The sequence below is a fragment of the Ammodytes marinus genome (genome assembly GCF_949987685.1).
Source record: "Ammodytes marinus genome assembly, chromosome: 7".
NCBI lineage: Eukaryota > Metazoa > Chordata > Actinopteri > Uranoscopiformes > Ammodytidae > Ammodytes > Ammodytes marinus.
In genome coordinates this window covers 31,957,475-31,978,025 of record NC_137211.1, presented here as the reverse complement: position 1 = coordinate 31,978,025, position 20,551 = coordinate 31,957,475, and the positions used below count along the sequence as shown (strand labels likewise).

General features: G+C 41.1%; 1 protein-coding gene across 1 annotated transcript; it reads left to right on the top strand.

The window, feature by feature from the left end:
* Positions 1 to 4,932: 4,932 nt before the first annotated feature.
* On the top strand, positions 4,933 to 20,328 carry htr6 (5-hydroxytryptamine (serotonin) receptor 6; the record flags this gene model as incomplete). Its single annotated transcript, XM_080031312.1, has 4 exons — positions 4,933 to 5,753; positions 11,586 to 11,670; positions 13,199 to 13,333; positions 19,044 to 20,328. 4 exons carry the CDS (start codon positions 4,933 to 4,935, stop codon positions 19,368 to 19,370), a joined length of 1,368 nt encoding a protein of 455 aa, XP_079887438.1. The 3' UTR covers positions 19,371 to 20,328.
* Between the last annotated feature and the right edge of the window lie 223 nt (positions 20,329 to 20,551).

The following is a 20,551-nucleotide window of genomic DNA, read 5'->3' as shown; positions in this document are numbered from 1 at the left end:
TTGCAATGCAAACGCTTTGCCATAAGGTGGTGGGCTCAGTGTGAGTGACACGGGGTTAGGAGGTTGGCATAGAGATGGAGGAGATTAGTCTGTTCAGAGCAGGCATGAGCATCGCCAACTTACTCTGTGTTCAGTGTTCCACAAGTCTATTGAAACGCTGGAGTTTACCTGAAGACATGCTTTTTATTTCTTTTTTTGAATAGTTCTCATTGCCACATCTCTACACATATTAAAACTTTTTTGAGTATAAATAAAACACCAGAAGCCCTGAAAGCCTATTTGAGAGGTGAAATTATATCATTTGCAGCATACAAAAATAAGTGTACAAAACAGAAACAAACTGATCAGATTCTGAACATAGACAGACAATATGCTAATTCACCTTCATCTGAACTTTACAAAGAACGTTTAAAACTTCAGACAGAATTCAACCTTCTTTCCTCTCGTCAAGTTGCAGACCAGTTGCTTAGGAGCAGAGGTACTTTTTACGAGCATGGTGACAAGATTGGTAAACTCCTGGCCAATCAACTGCGCGGATTTAGAGCGAAGCAACTCATCCCTGGAATACGGACAGACAATGGGTGTACAACATCAGATCAGAAATTGATAAACGAAAAGTTCAAAACATTCTATTCAAATTTGTATAGTTCTGATTGTACAGTAGACGCAGCGGTGATGGAAACCTTTTTCAGTAACCTAAACATGCCTTCCCTTTCTCAAGACCTGAGACATAGCCTTGAGGCACCTATTACTCAGAAGGAAATTATTGCAGCAATAACATCTATGCAATCAGGCAAATCTCCTGGTCCAGACGGACTTCCATCTGACTTTTTTAAGAAATTTTCAGCCGAATTGTCGCCTTTTTTATGTTCGGTATTCTCAGACTCATTTGACTCAGGTAAACTCCCGCCTTCGTTCTACCAGGCCTGTATTTCCCTGTTGTTAAAAAAGGATAAAGATCCTCTAGATTGTGCATCATACCGACCAATTTCACTATTAAATACGGATGTGAAGATACTTGCTAAAATTCTCGCCCACAGATTGGAGGATGTTCTCCCCTCTATCATATCCCCCGACCAAACTGGGTTTATAAAGGGACGCCAATCATTTTATAATATCCGCCGGCTAATGAACATTTTATATTCCCCCAGAAATATTGAATCAGAATGCCTCGCTTCTATGGATGCTGAAAAAGCATTTGATAGAGTAGAATGGAATTATTTGTTTTTCACCCTTGAAAAATTCGGTTTGGGTCCTGTTTTCACTTCTTTGGTTAAATTATTATATGCATGCCCTTCTGCCTCAGTATTAACAAACAGCCGTTACTCAAGTAGTTTTGATCTGCACCGTGGGACCCGGCAGGGTTGTCCTTTGAGCCCGCTCCTTTTTGCTATTGCAATTGAACCACTTGCTATTGCCATTCGTGGTAACAAACAGATTCAGGGGATATGGAGAGGAGGAAGTGAACATAAGGTATCATTATACGCCGATGACTTACTTTTGTTTGTCGCCAAGCCAGCCACCTCTTTACCGGAGGCACTTTCTGTGTTGGAGGTCTTTAGTCAGTTTTCTGGATATAAACTTAACTTGAGTAAGAGCGAACTCTTTCCGATTAATAAAGAAGCTCTTAAACTTGATTATACAGCTCTCCCACTCAAAGTGGTGACAGATCATCTGAGTTACCTTGGGGTATGTTTTACCAGAAATTTAAAAAACCTATTTAAATCGAACTTCCTCAAATTATTGGATCAGGCGAAGCAAATATTATCGAAGTGGTCTCCTCTGGCTTTCTCTCTTATAGGTAGAATAAATTCAATTAAAATGACATTACTCCCAAAGTTCCTATATCTATTCCAATGTCTCCCCATCTTTCTCCCCAAATCCTTTTTTCAGGCCCTTGACTCTTTAATGATAAATTATATTTGGAATGGTAAACACCCTCGGTTACGGAAAGCTTTTCTTCAAAGGCCCAAACAAACAGGTGGAATGGCCCTCCCTAATTTCCAATACTATTACTGGGCTGCTAATATCCGTTCTTTAGTGTATTGGGTGCATTTTCACCTTGACGACTCAGCCCCAGTCTGGGTAACAATGGAGTCCAGCGCTATTAGCCCATTGTCTCTATCTGCCCTCTTATGCGCCGCACTTCCACTCTCTTCGGCTATTCCCAACAGTAGTCCCGTGATTAAACACTCCCTTCGAATCTGGACCCAATTTAGGAAGAATTTTGGAATGCAGAATTTTTCACTTTTCAGCCCAATTGCAGCTAATCATTTGTTTACTCACTCGACGGTGGATGGTGCATTCAAGATCTGGCATAAAAAAGGCTTAAAATGCATCGGTGATTTATTTATTAATGATCTATTTGCTAGTTTTTCTCAATTGACAAAACACTTTGGTATCGAAAAGACACATTTTTTCCGATTTCTGTAAATCGGGCATTTTACGCAGAAGTTAATTCCCCAATTCCCTTATAAACCGCCAGCCAATCATGTCGATTTGTTTCTTTCTGTAAACCCCACATTAAAAGGCTCAATTTCTGTGTTTTTCAACCTTATTTCGAAGTTGCATAGCCCCTCATTAGCAGCTATAAGAACCCTGTGGGAGCAGGACCTAGGTTCTGCCTTCACAGATCACATGTGGGATTCAGTCCTGGATCGGATACACTGTACCTCCATGTGCGCCCGACATGCTCTTGTGCAATTTAAAGTAGTACATCGTATCCACATATCTAAAACTAAATTAGCTCGTATGTTCCCCGATGTAGACCCGACCTGTGATAGCTGTAAGAGCGCACCGGCATCACTCTTTCACATGTACTGGTTGTGTCCCACCTTGACTGAGTTCTGGACATCAGTTTTTCAAACAATTTCTGAAGTACTTCAGCATCAAATTAAGCCGAACCCTTTCACTGCAATTTTTGGCATTGCTCCAAATTCGGGCTTACCTAAAGTGAAGCTGAGGGTACTGGCCTTCACCTCATTACTTGCTCGTAGGGCTATCCTACTCAAGTGGAAAGATCCTGCTCCTCCTTCCCACTCACATTGGATTAGAGACATTATGGCATGTATGAATTTAGAGAAAATACGTTACACTACCCAGGGATCCGAGAATAAATTTGACAGAATTTGGCGCCCCTTCCTAAATTATTTTAAAAAACCAACAATAACTATAGAAGAGTAGCTACCACCTCCCCTCTTTTATTTGATTGAATTTTTATTTATTTATTTTTTCATATTGATTGTTTATTTCTGTTTCTTGTAGTGTATATTTCGTGTTGTTGGGTGTGAGGGTGGGATGTGGGTGGGGTATGTTCGGGAAAAAAAGGGGGAAAAATTTGTATTCATTGTGCTACAATTTCTTTGTTACTAACATTTAATAAAAAAATCTTTGAAAGAAATAATTGATTTCATAAGCGCATTTATTCAGAGATCCTATTAAATGTATGGAGATCACTTCAAAGTGATTTGAGTTAAAATTCACCTTTTAAACGATCCTTTATCAGGCTAGCAGTTAAAAATAAAGGACAACAACTGCAAAATGTTCAAGGATCAAACACATTCCAAACAAACTGGAGACAAGGGGATTGAATTGTGTGGGATATGAGATCATTTCCAAGGCATGGACTGCAGAGTAACAAAAGCTTAAAGGTGGAGTCAGCGATTCTGGATGCAAAATCAATAAATATATTTTCACGATCCGTAACCTGTCCGTACTGTGTGCACACTGAAAATCCATACAGTTTAGCCTATAGGCTCTGTAAACTGGCATGGTGGGCCCCCTTTGTTTACATACCCGATGTGTACATGCCAGTTTACAGAGCCTAGGCTGTGTATAAACACTTGCATTGATTGTTGTTCCTCCATGACCAAACATGGAGGGGGAAAATACCACCCACACTAGCTCCAATGAAGAAGAATTAGCATATCTTGGCTTGTCATGGTGCATGGTTATGCATTAACAGCCCAAAGCTTTGCCACTCTTCCCTCTCTTCTGCTGTCTGCTCTGGCAGGGAGGTGCGCTGGAGTGGCCGACACAGGGATTAACAGCAGCGGGGGATAGAAATGCAGCGTTACAAGGACCATGATACCTGTAGAGCACTTAGGATCGGAGCCTTTGCTGCTGCACTATTTTGTATTGGTTCTCTGCTCCCCTACGCCATGAATAATCTGGCGAAAGACTCGTGAAAGGCAATAGAGCTCCAGCCAGGCAAAGGACTTGCGGAAGCTGCACAATTACATTTCTGTGAGATGAGGTGTAATTCTTAGAATTGGTCCTTGTTCTCTTTAGCTTGAGTAGTTCCTCTTGACGGGCGCATGTGGTATGGCTGTGTCTGTGTGTGCGCCCTCCTCCTCAGCCTGTCATCAGAGGAAGGTGCTGCTTGGAAAGCCTCTGTCACTCAGCCAAAGGCTCAGTCTGGCTCCTGGCTATGGATGAGGCAGGGACAGAGAGCTGCTTGGAGAGATGAGAGAGACTGTTGGGGATTTGGAAGTAAGACCTGGACACCTTGAAGTATTCCTGTCAGAAACAGGAATGGAGATATTAACCCATGGAGAACAGTCTGGTTAACCGTGGAATGGAGAGGGTTGGATGGCTTTTCAACACAAGACCTCATTGGCTTCTTTTAATTTCACAATATCCCCAAAGTGAGAGCTTTGGTGTCAAAGGAGAACTGGTGTGAATCTTTTGGAATCCCACGATTCGGTTGGGTTTTGGTTCTTGGGGTCACGATTTGTTTTAAAATTGAATTCAGTACAAAGGAGGATTTCAGGATCGTCTCCATTCCGCTGTGTGCTAAGAAAGACGTTGTGGCAAATTATGGAATGAAAGAAGAGTAAAGTTATTAAGTTTTGTTAAAAAATTCACCACCCCTATTATGTAACATGTAGTGGGGCCTGAAGAGCGAATTGATTGATTGTTGCCAGCAGCACTATGGCTGACTCCAAGTTGTCCGGCTCTGTAGCGAGCTACAACATCAGCAGCAGCTTTCCCAGCTCCAGTTGGAACATCAGTGGCAGTGGGCCTTGGTTACTGGCCTTCATGCTCACCGTCATCATCCTCATGACGGTGTGTGGCAACGTGTTGCTCATGGCGCTGGTGTTTGCCCATCGCTCTCTGCGCTGCACCTCAAACTGTTTCCTGGTGTCCCTGTTCCTGTCTGACCTGATGGTGGCGCTAGTGGTCATGCCCCCGGCCATGCTGAATGTGCTGTGTGGGGGCTGGGTGCTGTGGCCGGCCTTCTGCCCCATCTGGCTCTGCTTTGATGTGATGTGCTGCAGCGCGTCAATCCTCAACCTGTGTGTGATCAGCCTGGACCGCTACATCTTCATCATCTCCCCGCTGCGCTACAAACAGAGAATGACCCCCCCTCGGGCCCTGCTCCTGGTGGGGGCTGCATGGGGGCTGGCAGCCTTGGCCTCCTTTCTGCCCATTGAGATGAAGTGGCACAGCTTAGGCCACGGAAGTGCACTGACATCCTCACTCAGTAGAAATATCAACTCTTCTCACTCTGACACACTGCACCCAGACTCCTACTTCCAGCTGTCCCCCACTGGAGGCCTAGCGTTCCAGTGTCGCCTGCAGGTCACCCTGCCCTTTGCCCTGGTGGCCACCGTACTCACCTTCTTCTTGCCTTCCAGCGCCATTTGCTTCACCTACTGTCGGATCCTGCTCGCAGCGCGGAGGCAAGCCAAGAGGGTGGCGGCCCTGAGCCACCCCCCACACCCACATGCCTCTCTCGGGGAAGCTTCCAGGTAGGGTCGGGTGGTAAGGCCATATTTACCATGAAATGAAAGAAATGTATAACGATACAGATTTGGCGATACCATTTATACAGTGGAGAAGAAATGAGTTTACTCTTCTACCACTTAAAAATGAAGTAGGCTGGGGGCGCCCATAGCTCAGTTGGCCAAGGCTCTGCAGTGGACCTGGGTTCGAATCCTGCCCGGGTCAGTTCTCTGCATGTCCTCTCCTCTTTGCCCCTTTTCAACACTGTCTCCCCAATCTGTCTAATAAAGCAAAAAAATAAAAATGGCCAAAAAATAATATAGGGGAGAACGGGGTAATCTGAGCCACTTTTTACATTTGCTCCCCTCTAAGCGAGCTAAAATGATTTATCACTCAAATTTACACATTTCCCATTAATTCAGGATGTTTCCTAGAAATGGGCTTTAGCAGAATTTTTCCAAGACAAAGTGCAGTGAAAATATGATTGTTTTAAAAAAAAGTTGTCATGTGGCTCACTTTACCCCAGCTGTGGGGTAAACTGAGACAGACCAGAAAAATCAAGGGGGTAAACTGATCCACTTACTTTTTCCACTCTGAAACTACCATAACAACACATATTGTAACAGTTAGAATCCTGAAAGCTAGCCACACATTCGAGAACTAATGTCGGACTAGTAAAAGAATGATGGGGTTTGGTCAATTAAGCAAAGCAAATTTTCTAAACACTTGAAAGTAACTCTGAACAAAATCAAATACAACACATTATAATTCAAAAGGTTTTAATAAGATTCAAATGAAAGATAGAACCAGTTAGATAAGAACACAGTCTGGGGGTCAGAACACAGGACCCTTAGAGCCAACTTGTGTCTGGGGGTCAAAGCATAGGAAAATCAGAACCAGCGAGAACAGCCTGGGACTCAGAACACAGGAGAAGACCCAACTGGATTATAACATCAGCCTGTCATACTCTACAACTAGGCCTACTCTACATTCCAGCCCTGAAGGTTACAGGGAGAGATGAGAAGGTGCTCTTTCCGTGTGGTTGCCCCAGGTCGTCTTCCTGGTGTATTTCCTTGGCATGATGGCTTTTCTACAATGTGTATGACATTGTTCTATAATATTACATTCAAATATGTTTAAGACTAAACTTAACTTGTGCCTCATGGGTGGGGAAAGTGAGACAGTGTCTCACTTTCCCCCACAGCATTTGGCTCACTTTCCCCCACCACCACAATTTGAGAAAAAACGACCTCTCTTAGCATTTCAGGCTAATCTTTAGCTAATATAATCACATGGTTTTTATATGTTGGTAGTTCATCAACACGTATGATAGAAGTTTTTCTACGTGAACACATTTGCTTTAGCACAACAGTTGATTAAGTTGACAGCAAGAAAATTTACTTTTACATGCAAAATACCTATTTTGGAGAAAAAAACATGCTTATAATAGCACCATGAGGTCCTCTCTTTCAGGGCCATGGGGAAATGAGAGGGGCTTGAAAACATATATCTCACATGACCAAATTTTTTTTCCGTTGCCTAGATACAGGGGGTGGCTCACATTACCCGATGCCTCAGATTGCCCCGTTCTCCCCTATATAAAAAAATAATAATAATAATTAAGTAGGCTACATTAAAAGGTGGAATCAGTGACTCTGGAGAAGGACTGGTGTCAAAATCACTTTTTGTCAAAATCAGTGAATATCTCCTCATGATCCACTACCTGTCGGTACTATATGTGTGCCACTGTAGGAAATTAACCTTTATTTAGCAGGGACTTATTTTGCCCCTGTGAAATGTTTTTCGGTAGCCTGGAAATCCAGACCCTGATATCTTGAACGATAGAGGGTCTGGCCACGATCAATAGTAATTTCCAACTCAAGGGGCGGCTCCTACTCGTGCATTTCAAATGCCACTGCACGCAGTTGGATAGCACTACAACCAATCAGAGCGATGCACAAGGTGACGTAAGCCCCGTTCGTTTAGCGAACAGCTGTTAAACTGTTAAATTAAACGTTTGCCGTGGTCGGTCGGCAAAACAGAACATTCCACTTACTTGCTAATGAAATATTTGAGTGCCGTCTTCCAAATCGTAAAGGGTCGAGGCCAAAGCAGTCTCAAACTCACACAACATATCCGCAGCCATCTTTGATGTTTACTATCACGGCTTCGACGTTGCATGCACGTCACTGTTGTCATCCGGTTACGTCCGCCCCAGAGTACCATACAAAGGGCTATGGCACGCCCATATTAGATAGAACCAATTGAAACGTGAGCCCAGATTTCTGGTCTTTTTGAAAAAGTTTCAACGGAGAGTTTCCAGACCAAAAGGCGCAGCAAATTTAATTTGCCAGTGCCTAGTGGCAGGTCTGGGAATGCCAGGCTAGTTTTTCGGGGCATTTTGGATAATTTCAAGGGCAACTTGATCAAATGTTTGGAAAGATCTTGTTTCATCTATTGGGGGACCACCAGGGTTTACCAGATCAAATATAAGACGTTATAAGACCTTTCATACCACTTAAGATTTAATCTTAATCAAACATTTTCTGTTTGTTGGGTGTTTTTCTTCAACTCAACACATCTGAAGTCAGACTTATCTCAGTTGTGTTTGAAAGAAAAGTGCTATGTGAGTCTATGGGTGACACAGTATCAACTAATGCCAGTAAGTGCTAAACACACCTGATTGCAATGAGTTGATGCATTGTCACCTCTCACGGAGCTGAACGAGTCCCCGTGTCCTCACACAAAGCGAATGAACGAGAGATGGCAGTTAGTATGGATCACGATGAGGTAATGTGTTTATGTTGTAAATAATGACTATTTCCGATGAATAATGGTCATCTGATGATGCTGGTGAGGCAAAGTAAACTTTGTTTTAGTAGGCTACCGCTCATTCATTTAGGAGTAAACACTGCAGTCTAGTTTCGCTGCGTGAAATTGTGTATACGTTGCTTGGCAACGCCCTCCCGCCCGACTATCACTCTCCCTTTTAGCTTTTCTTCATTGCATTTTATTTTTTTTATTTTATGGTTCAGCCCCGTTATCAGTCATTATGACGACAAACAACTGTCTCAAACAAGGCTCCCGCTCCCCTTCCCTCACCAGGAGGGATAGGCTTCTCAATTCACGTTCCTGCGCCACACTGAAATCTGTGACCAATACGGATATGTGACCATAGAGCATGCACGCGTGAACCGAAAATCGGACTGGGTGTACGACCAGATCAAATGCAGCAATAAAAACTATATAAAAACGTCTTTCTTTGCACTGATGGTCTCGTTTGCTGTTAAAGGTAATTTATGAAGGCTGTTTAAAAGATATTTAAATGTTACTCGTAGCCGCTTTAAGCTTACTACATTTATTTTGAAAATGTATATTTTATTTAAAATATTTGTGTTACTAATGGCGCTTTTCTACTGCGTGGTATCAGCTCAACTAGACTCGACCCAACTCGCATTTTTGGCGTTTCCACCGCAAAAACATGGTACCTGGTACCTTGTAGTGGCTGCTTTTTTGGTATCGCCTCGCTCGAGGTTCCAAGCGAGCTGAGCCGATGCTAAAAGGTGACGTCGTCGGCAGACTGCCGGCCACTGATTGGCCAGAGACTACCGGCTTCATTCTGTTGTATATTCTCCCAAACTCTCCGGGACTTTTCGAGTGTATTTTGTATCGCCGAGTGCAGCCTTCTCTCGCTCTCTTTCATTTGATTTGCATCACAGATTCAAAAAATTGCAATGAAATGTCCATATATTCGCTAAGCTCACCCAGTTGTGTTGGTTGTTGAGTATGTTACTTTAAACCATAGATAGTATATTGAAATGGATGTAGCATCCAGGCTGACCTCAGTTATTCACACAGCATCCAATAATCCTGGTTTATGCGCGTCGCCATCTTGTGAGATTTTTACTTCGCCTCACTCCTCTTGCTGAAAAAGGGAATCGACTCAGTGTTGTCATGGAGATATGACCTAAACATACAGATTAGAATGTTTTTTTGGACCAGGCTGTAAATAGGTTTAATAAGACTTTGAAAACGGCCTGTTTAACAAGTGAGTCAAAGAAAAATTGCTCAGTCTTGGTACCACCCCCAGTGGCCACCGAAAGGTTCTGCAATCTGCTGTGTCACTTCCTTATTGGATGCTGGTAGAAATCGCTGTGGTTGTGGCTTGCTTTAAACATAGGCTGTGTTCGGAAAGCCATACTAGCGTCCTACATCCTACATACTCACCATCTATATACTGCATACGGTCTACTCAAAGATCGATTGTGTATGTGAGGTGCGTCGAAACGTTTTCTGTTGAAGTATACTCAAGCAATTTAGAATTTCTTCTTCTTCTTATAAGATTCAGGCAGTTTAGACGCTGTTTAGCGTATAACCGCCCTCTACAGGTTAGATATTGAACTAGATTTTTACAGTCCTGTGTTCATCATCTGTGTTTATGAACACACAGCAAACATAATTATGTTTTGAGGCGGAGGATCCCTCCGACGCTCTGTGTCCGGCTCATCATCAGACAGCACTCAGCTGTCTGTGAGTTGAGCTTGAGCTGGACGAGCCGCGGTGTGTGGAACAGCGATCTGTTCTGATCTCTCTCCACTATCAGACTCACATCACTCATTTCACTTAGTAACTCTAATGTTGTTAGGTATTTATCTTCATCTCTTATCTATTGTAAGAGTTTGTGAACGACTGCACGTACAGTTGTCAGATCGCGGACCCCAAAAGAACAAGTTGCTAGACGTTGCCTAGAAACTTGCTCGAAAATATTTCATTTTCCTGTGGGGTAGAATTGACCCAATGCATTGTGGGGCGGTTGAGAAGGAAAAGTATACAATCGATTCATACCCAAAATCTTCCCAGAAGTTAGTACTCATCCGGGAATTTCTCACATACCCAAACTCGCATACCCAACAGTCACATACTCAAATTGAAGTCAAAATGAGTATGAGTAGGACGTTAGTATGGCTTTCCGAACACAGCCATACTGTACACAACACGAGAGGAGCTGTATGGGCAGCTAGCAGCTATAGCCTAGTAGCCAGCTGGGACAGAAATTATAGCGAGCGATTACATTACAAGCCTCGGACTGAACTGATTACCTCAATACATTATTCAGGCTGAGACACGGCTTGCATTTGAAAACACGTATCCTGAAACAAGCACTTAACAGTCAACTTTATGATGCTCGTGTTTACATGCATAGGGATGTACGTGACGCATCCCTACAGCTGAGTGGCAGAGTCACACATCGGGACACCAATCCTCCCTTTTAATGGCCTGTCGCAATATTCCTCTACTTCTTTTAGCAAACAGATACAAGGGGGGTATTTCTTAAACTTTTTCTGCTTTGCTACTTTGCTCCTGAGTTGGCTTTCTGCCGCTTTGTATGACGACCCCGCCCACGTTCAGGAGATACTATTTGTAGTGGAAAACGACCCGTGCTGCTACCAAAACCGAGCTGAGCTAAGTCAAGTTGAGTCGAGCTACATGTGCGGTGGAAAAGCGCCATAACTAAAGCACGGCTGGTGGTGTCATGAACCTGTTAAGATTAAATGATTACCAGACATTTGCACACTAGTTTATTTTGTCAGCTTTTTGAAATGAAAGATGAGCAAACCCTGCAGGAAAATTCCAGTCTGTTATTCTTTTGATATACTCTAACATACACATTTTTGTTCCATATAAAAATGTGTCCCAAATAAAAGAAGAAAATAATCAAATGTGATGGAAGTACACTGTATGGTTATTTTATTTTGCAGAAAGAAAATACTATATCGTGTTATATACTGTTACCATTATATGAAATGATTTATACCATGCTAGAAGATTTTGACCATACTGCCCCACAATACTTCCAGGCCTCCTTCACCTGCGGCGAGGCAAGCCCAGCACAATGCAGAGGACTGCAGTCACCAGGAGCCTCCTGTGTCACACAATGTACCGGTAAGGAAGAGAGACCAAACACTTGTGAGAGGAGCAGACCAGGATTAGAGTGGGAGTTGAAAAGGTTGACTGTGTGGGTGCAGAAAGTAGCACAAAGATAATACCACAATTACAGTGATTCATCTACAGAGAGTTGTCTTTTCCTTGACATTTCTGAGCTCACACATACTGTTCAATACTCTTCATACTTTTATGTCTCATTGCAATCCTCTTAAAACTCCAATTATCCTGTTGAAATCCACTCCTGATCTAAGTGCACCAATTATAAACCTAGAAATGCTATTTTTCTTATAATTGCAGGCCACTGTTCAAGAACTCTGTCAGCCAAATATGCCTTTTTAACTTACAGGGATCTACGGGAATTTGGGAGTGTAGACTCACTTGACTGTTCTAATGTCTTCAACTCTAACTGTGTCCTGGAGCTCACCTCATTGAACGTATAAATGAAAGTTTGATTGACAGACTTGGCCCAAACAATTTGGGTGTTTTTTTTCTCGCCCATCAATAAACTAATAGGACTTCTGAGATATTTAGTACCTGTGCCATTTAGGTGGCACTAGCGCTGCAGTAGGATGTGCCTCTCAATGAAAAGTTGGATGAGAATAATTGATAGGCCTACAGCTTTTTTGTGTGTTAGCAATGGAGCTACAGCCAGAAAATAATTAGCTTACTTTAGCATGAAGGCAGGTTATAATTATGTTTTAAATTGTGCTCTAATGTTAATTGTCCTACTACTAACAATGTACTTGACTTACTAAACATGATTGTAAAACTCATTATTAAAAAACAACAAAGATTGAGACAACTATGCTAGCCGTTTCTCCCTGTCTTTTGACTTGGCAAAGGTATGATACTGCTTGCTTTACCCAACTATTTACCTATTTAGTGACAGATATAAAAGTTGTATGGGACCTTGTCCTCCGACTGTCACCAAGGAAGACAATAAACTATTTCCTGAAATGAACAACACATAATTTATTAATGGTGGAGTCGGCCATATTGGAGAACGCACTTTATTTTTTTAGCAAATGTGACTGAAACTGAGGTAAACTATTTATTTTTGTTAGGGACTATTTTCACTTGCTGATTAAAGGTGAATTTGTCAAAATCAGTTTTGTAAAAATCTGTGAATATGTCCTCACGATCCGCTACCTGTCCCTACTGTGTGTGTGTGTGTGTGTGTGTGTGTGTGTGTGCTGAAAAAAAACAAGTGTTAATACACAGCCTAGGCTCTGTAAACTGGTATGTAAACAAAGGGTGTGTCAAGAAAGGGACCCACTGTAGCTGGCAACAGGCCTGTTTTTCCAGAACCTAGGCTATGTACACAGTATGGACAGGTAGCGGTTTTGACTACAGACATTCTCCAGTGTTGCTTTCTCAATGTCAAAAATATTCAAATGATGTTTTACTTGTCAAAGAGACCATGGAACAGTAGCTCTTCCAAAAACACCAATGAAAGCAAGGGAGAGAAATGATGAATCTGTAATTGTAGTAGGAGTAACTGTCTGTTGTTGTGTGCTGCCCACAGCCTTCAGTGAACAGTGAGCGTCGTCTGGCTCACAGACAGGGTCGCAGGGAGCTGAAGGCCAGCCTGACTCTGGGAGTCCTCCTGGGACTCTTCTTCAGCGCATGGCTTCCATTCTTCATCACCAACATGGCTCAGGTCAGTACCATAGGTCAGTACCATAGGTCAGTACAGGGACCACACATTGGCTTTTCCACAGATACAACACAGTTACAAGGTCAATATCTTTCTTTTATTGGCTCTCCTTTCCATTCTACATATCTCAGCTATTCAGAGTTTGTTTTGTTGTCAAATATCTCACATTTGTGGTAGGCACTACGACAGTGTGAAATTCAATGCAAAAAGAAAGGCAGAAGTAAGAGAAAAAAAGACACTTGGATACCGATCTATTTTTGCCAAGCAATCCAATGAGAAAATAGATTGGCACATTGAGCTGCGTGTGGCTGACTCATTTCATAACCCAGAAAACAGCACACCAAAGAACTGTTCATAATTGGTATTCTTTTTGAGTTGTTGATTTTGATTTGATTATGCAGAGCATGCACACTCATTAGCAGACAAACATTGGTGACCATGAAAAACCTCGGCGGGGGAAATTCATTTTAAAAAACAGCTTAATCTAAATTGGTAATGACACTTGTCTTGTTTTTCAAGCTTTCAATGATCCAGTCATTTTGATTTCCCATCTGTGCCCTCTCGCTTCTCCCCCTGCATCACATAAAGCCCAGAGACTTGACTGTGTCAGCACTCTCCTTCCATTTCACACTCAATGTGCTGTGTGAAACGCAGCCTCCCTCCCCTCTAGCAGATGTCTCCTCCTTCACTGGCCTTCTCTAGACCTAGTATGTCCAACATCACTGCTTTCAACTAGTTCTATTCAGGGAGGATAACATTGGACATAAAAGAGGATTTATGAAGTGATCAGTAAAATGGGAAATCTGTCTTTTTTGATAAAAGACTCCAACTGTGCCCATTAGGTGCAGGATGCAAAATAAAGAATATATTGGACTACACACATTATTTGATTGATACAAACAAATGTGTGCAATAGACTATAACACATAAATGCAATTAGCTTTAAGTAAAATAAAAAAAGTTTTAAAGCATACACTTTTTGTATTTTTTTCTGTATTTTTGTATTTCTATATTTATTTCTGAATGTCTTTATTAGTACATATTAGTCTTAATGAACCCCTGTATTTTGATGGAAGTAAATATATAAATATACATACACACATTTAGACTAAATAAATATCCATTTAGCCAAAACCAATAAATAAATGTTTATTTAATTCTCACGTATATATCTTTATTATACTATCTATGGTATATATATATACAGTATATATACACTCACCGGCCATTTTATTAGGTACAGCGGTTCAATTTAACTGTCAACACATATAACTTATCAGCCAATCACATGGCAGCAACTCAATGCATTTAGGCATGTAGACCTGGGGCCTATTGCATAAAAGTGGTATTAAAGGGGTAGTTCAGGATTTTAGACATAGGGCCTTATTCCCAAGTTAGCCTTGGTGTTCTTTATCATTGGAGACAGTTTTCAACACATTTAATTCAGTCCTTCTAGTTGCAGAGTGCGCTCGTGCTAAGCTAGCGCACGGCATCGGGGGAATACCTAGCCTGCTACTAAAACAGTCTTACCCACTCCACAGTACACCCGAGGCCAATCAATTATAACGCCAGACTATCGATGTAAATGTCTGTGTTGATAGAATAATTTTAGAAATAAAACCAACCTCGCATCGCATGAATTATCGCATTTTGAGGGACTACTTTCTTAGCAGCAGCGGACTTTTACTTTGCTGTGTAACCGAATCACTACAGCAGAAAGTAAACAGAGCAGCGTGGGACAGAAACTGAAACTGCACTGCCACCAGTCTACCGTCATTCTGTCCCGGTTCTCTGCTGCAGCTCCAGCGGGGGCTGTCTCTACAGACGCTCTTTCTCTTTCTGCCCTTTGAGCATCCCTCTCAATTCTTCATCAGTGTATTCCGGCTCGTACAGGTACGGGCAGCAGCAGGTAAACAAACTATTATAGAGCCTGTAACCTAGGTATTAGTCCGCCGCTGCCGCAGCCTACAAGGAATAAAGTCCCTCAAAATGCAATATGCGAGGTTGGTTTTATTTCTAAAATTATTCTATCAACACAGACATTTACATCGATAGTCTGGCGTTATAATTGATTGGCCTCGGGTGTACTGTGGAGTGGGTAAGACTGTTTTAGTTGCAGGCTAGATATCCCCCCGATGCCGTGCGCTAGCTTAGCACGAGCGCACTCTGCAACTAGAAGGACTGAATTAAATGTGTTGAAAACTGTCTCCACTGATAAAGAACACCAAGGCTAACTTGGGAATAAGGCCCTATGTCTAAAATCCTGAACTACCCCTTTAAGATATCCAGGATGATTGATAAAGCCAGCCTTGACAAAGTCTAGCCTGGGCACTTTGGATTAGTCAGTAGCATAAACACCAATCCAGGATGTAAAGGGGCTGCTTTGTCAAGCCAGGTGTAAGTCATTCTGTTAAGTGCCAGCCCACAGCTTTCAGAAGTAGACCCAGAGATCCAACACAGATTTACTGATGTAAAAATGTAAAAGACGGCCCATTTTCCCACAATGCTTTGCTAGTTTAAACCGTAAGTCAGGGGGCAGTTCATTTTATAGAGGGGATGTCATCTCTGCCAACTAATCTTGATGTCCCTGCATTGTTTTATGATAAAATAGTTGACAGTGAGCAGTCTGCAGGTGCATTTAAAAAATAGAATATCATGGAAAGTCCATTCAAAAAGTTAAACTTTCATTACACAAAGTGAAATATGTCAGGCCTTCTTTTTGGATGATTGATTGATCATGGAATAAAAAATCCAGTCTCTCAAAATATTAGAATATTGCATACAACCAATCAGAAATGTCGACCTTCTGAAAAGTATGTTTATTCTAGATTAATTTCACTTAATGTGTAATGAATCTAGAACATATTTAAGTTTCACTTTTTGAATTAAATTACAGAAAAAAGGAAACTTTCATTGATATTTAATTTTGTTTTAGATGCACCTCGATATAGTTATAAGTACAAAGTGAATTTATTTGACCCACATTTGCAACGTCATCTACCATCGATAATCAATTGTATAAATATAGCCCGCAATATGAACAGACTATCACATAAATTATTATAATTTATATAATTTCATTTTAATGTAATTATAATTAAGTTAATTATAAATGGTTCAGGTTAAATGATAAAAAAGAAGAACTATTTAACTAAATGACAATGCAGTCTTTTATATGGTACTTTAAAACAGATTATTGAAATTCAAGCATTACACAGAAGATCATGGAATAACTGTTAAACACCTTGATTTCAGATCGGAGTGACAGCTGACTGAGCCAGTCAGGCAACAGAATAAGTTTATCCTTTACGTTTAGCCTGGTCCCGACCAGGCTAAACGTAAAGGATAAATCTCCATGGTAACTTATGTCCCTCCGCTTTTATGCAACCGGATCATGGCTAACGCAAGCCAGGATAACCGAAAAATCCTAGGTTAATCCCTTATCCTAGTTTTATGCAATAGAACCCTGGACAGGACAACTTGAGCAACAGAATGGGGAAGAAAGGTGTTTAAGTGACTTTGAACATGTCATGGTTTATGGTGCTAGACGGGCTGGTCTGATTATTTCAGAAACTGCTGGTCTACTGGGATTTTCACTCTAAACCATCTCTAGGGTTTACAGAGAATGGTCTGAAAAAGGAAAAATATCCAGTGATTGGCAGTTGTGTGGACGTTGATGTCAGAGGTCAGAGGAGAATGGGCATACTGGTTTGAGATGATAGAATAGAAAGGCAACAGTAACTCACATAACCACTAGTTACAACCAGGGTATGCAGAATAACATCTCTGAACGCACAAAATGACCAACTTTGAAGCAGATGGGCTACAGCAGCAGAAGACCCCACCGGGTGCCACTCCTGTCAGCTAAAAACAGGAAACTGAGGCTATAATTCACACAGGATCACCAAAATTGGACAATAGAAGATTGAAAAATCTTACCTGGTCTGATGAGTCTCGATTTCAGTTGTAACATTCAGATGGCAGGTTCAGAATTTGGCATAAACAACATTAAAGTATGGATCCATCCTGCCGTGCACTATCAACCATGCCACGTTCAAAGTCACTTAAACCCCCAATTCTTCCCCATTCTGATGCTCGGTTTGAACTTCAGCATGTTGTCTTGACCATGTCTATATGCCTAAATCAAATGTATTGAGTTGCTGCCATGTGATTGGCTGATTAGCAATTTGTTTTTACAAGCAATTGAACAGGGGCCTGTTGCATAAAACTAAGATAAGGGATTAACCTAGGATATTTCGGTTATCCTAGCTTGCGTTAGCCATGATCCGGTTGCATAAATGCGGAGGGACATAAGTTACCATGGAGATTTATCCTTTACGTTTAAATGTAAAGGATAAACTTATTCTGATGCCTGATTGGCTCAGTCAGCTGTCACTCCGATCTGAAATCAAGGTGTTAAACAGTTACTCCATGATCTTCTGTGTATTGCTTTATTTTCATTAGTCTGTTTTTAAAGTACCACATAAAAGACTGCATTGTCATTTAGTTGGTTCTTCTTTTTTTATTATTTAACCTGAACCATTTATAATTAACTTAATTATAATTACATTAAGATGAAATGATATAAATTATAATAATTTATGTGATAGTCTTCATATTGCAGGCTATATTTATACAATTGATTATCGATGGCAGATGACGTTGCATATGTGGGTCAAATAAATTCACTTTGTACTTATAACTATATCGAGGTGCATCTAAAACAAAATTAAATATCGATGAAATTTTCCTTTTTTCTGTAATTTAATTCAAAAAGTGAAAATTAAATATATTCTAGATTCATTACACATTAAGTGAAATTAATCTAGAATAAACATACTTTTCAGAAGGTCAACATTTCTGTATTATAAATCCTTTTTCTGATTGGTTGTATGTAATATTCTAATATTTTGAGATACTGGATTTTTTATTCCATGATCAATCAATCATCCAAAAAAAAGGCCTGAGATATTTCACTTTGTGTAATGAATCTATGAAAGTTTCACTTTTTGAATGGACTTTCCATGATATTCTATTTTTTAGATGCACCTGCAGACTGCTCACTGTAAGGTTTTTTATCAATAATCAATACAGGGGCATCAAGAACATTTGGCAGAGAATACATGTGCTCTATGAAATGAACTGCCCCCTCACTTACGGTTTAAACTAACAAGGCATTGTGGGAAAATGGGCCGTCTTTTCCATTTTTCCACCAGTAAATCTGTGTTCAATCTCTGGGTCTACTTCTGAAAGCTGTGGGCTGGCACTTAACAGAATGACTTACACCTGGCTTGACAAAGCGTCCCCTTTTCATCCTGGATTGGTGTTTATGCAACTGACTAATCCAAAGTGCCCAGGCTAGACTTTGTCAAGGCTGGCTTTATCAATCATCCTGGATATCTTTATTCCACTTTTATGCAATAGGCCCCAGGTGTACCTAATAAAGTGGCCGGTATTGTGTGTATCCTTCACGTCTTACAAGCATGCTGACATCATTTCCTTCCTCATTCATTTATTAAGGCCTTTATTTTGAATAATATTGTTTCGTGCAGGAATGTGCATTTAAACAAAACGGGCCACTTTCTTAAACACTTTGCTCCATAATAACTCAAAAACTCTTCACACTATATTTCTCAGTTTATTTGATTTATTTCTGTCATAAATCAGTTTGACATGTTACTGTAAATGAGTGTGTGTGTGTGTCTTGATCCAGGCGGTGTGTGAGTGCGTCCCTGTGGCGCTCTTTGATGCCATCACCTGGCTGGGCTACTGCAACAGCACCATGAACCCCATCATCTACCCGCTGTTTATGAGGGACTTCAAGCGTGCCCTGGGGAAGCTGCTGCCCTGCTGCTCCTCCTGGTCCACACGCAGACCCTCTCCAGCCCTGTCTCTGTCTCTAAGGGGCTCAGCAGAGCCCCCCTCTGACCCTACACAGCCCCCTGCCACCGCCACCGACGCTGTCAACCTGCTGGATGCAGAGCAGGCTGGCATCCAGCTGCCTCTGCTCCTGCCCAATCAGGTCCACACCCTGGATTAAAGAGCACTTATGGAAATAAAGTATATCTAGAGAAAATCTTAAAGCTATATTGCGTTACTTCTGTGGCCCCCAACAGGAATTCACAGTAATTGCAACAACACTGTCAGCGCTTCTACATGATGTAAGCCTTGATGAGGTGATCACGTATGGATTTTTTTACCTTCTACTGTACCTCCAGGTTTTTTCTTAGCAGGAGAATCAACAACTGAAACGTTTCGTGGGCTCTTCTAGAGCTCCTGTGCCAGATTGGGGGGCGACACCAGTTTGTAAATGCAGCCATACTGAGAAATACAGAGTTTTTTGGAGCCGATAGGCTTAATCAACTTTGCGTCAACTCAGCTTGCAATGGCTTGATTGTAACCAACATTCATTTATATGAAAAAGTTACTCACTATAACTTTAAGTCAGGGTTTAGTGGAAGTTATTGAAGAATCATTTAACAATTCATGATTTAGTGAAGAGATTTAGGACTAAGAAAAATAAAACAGAACCAAACTGAATCTTTCTTAGTACAGCCAGCTCCATCTGAAATGTGTTTCCTTCACATTGTTCTTACAGATCAATGATTCAGGGTCAGAACTATTTCCAGTTATTATACTGTAGTCTGTATAGACGACAGAGGTGGAAAGAGTACAAAAATATTCTACTCAAGTAAAAGTATGATTACTTGGATGAAATTTTACTTAAGTAAAAGTAAAAGTACTGGTCTAAAAATCTACTGAAGTAAAAGTAAAAAAGTAGCTGATTTAAAATGTACTTAAAGTACAAGTTACTAGTTACTTTTTAACAGCGGGAGGGGGCAGGGGTCTCTTCAGTGTAGGGCATTCTATATATAGACAAACTAGTTTTGTTTAATTAATGCAACACTTTTACAAATTAAAGTGCACAAATTAAACAAATCATGTCACCACACATGTATGGATGTATACTGTGTCATTATACTTTAGATAAGCAAATATGGAGCAAATAGTCTGTTAATGTGGGAATTTAACCGGTCTACAGACCTAGACAGATGGAAATTGCAAGGTTAGGAGTAAACATACTCAAAGTAAAAGTAAAAGTATAGGTTTTAAAAATCACTTAAACAATTACAAGTACACGAAAAAACTACTCAATTACAGGAACGCAAGTAAATGTAATTCGCTACTTTACACCCCTGATAGACGAGGGGCTTCACATTG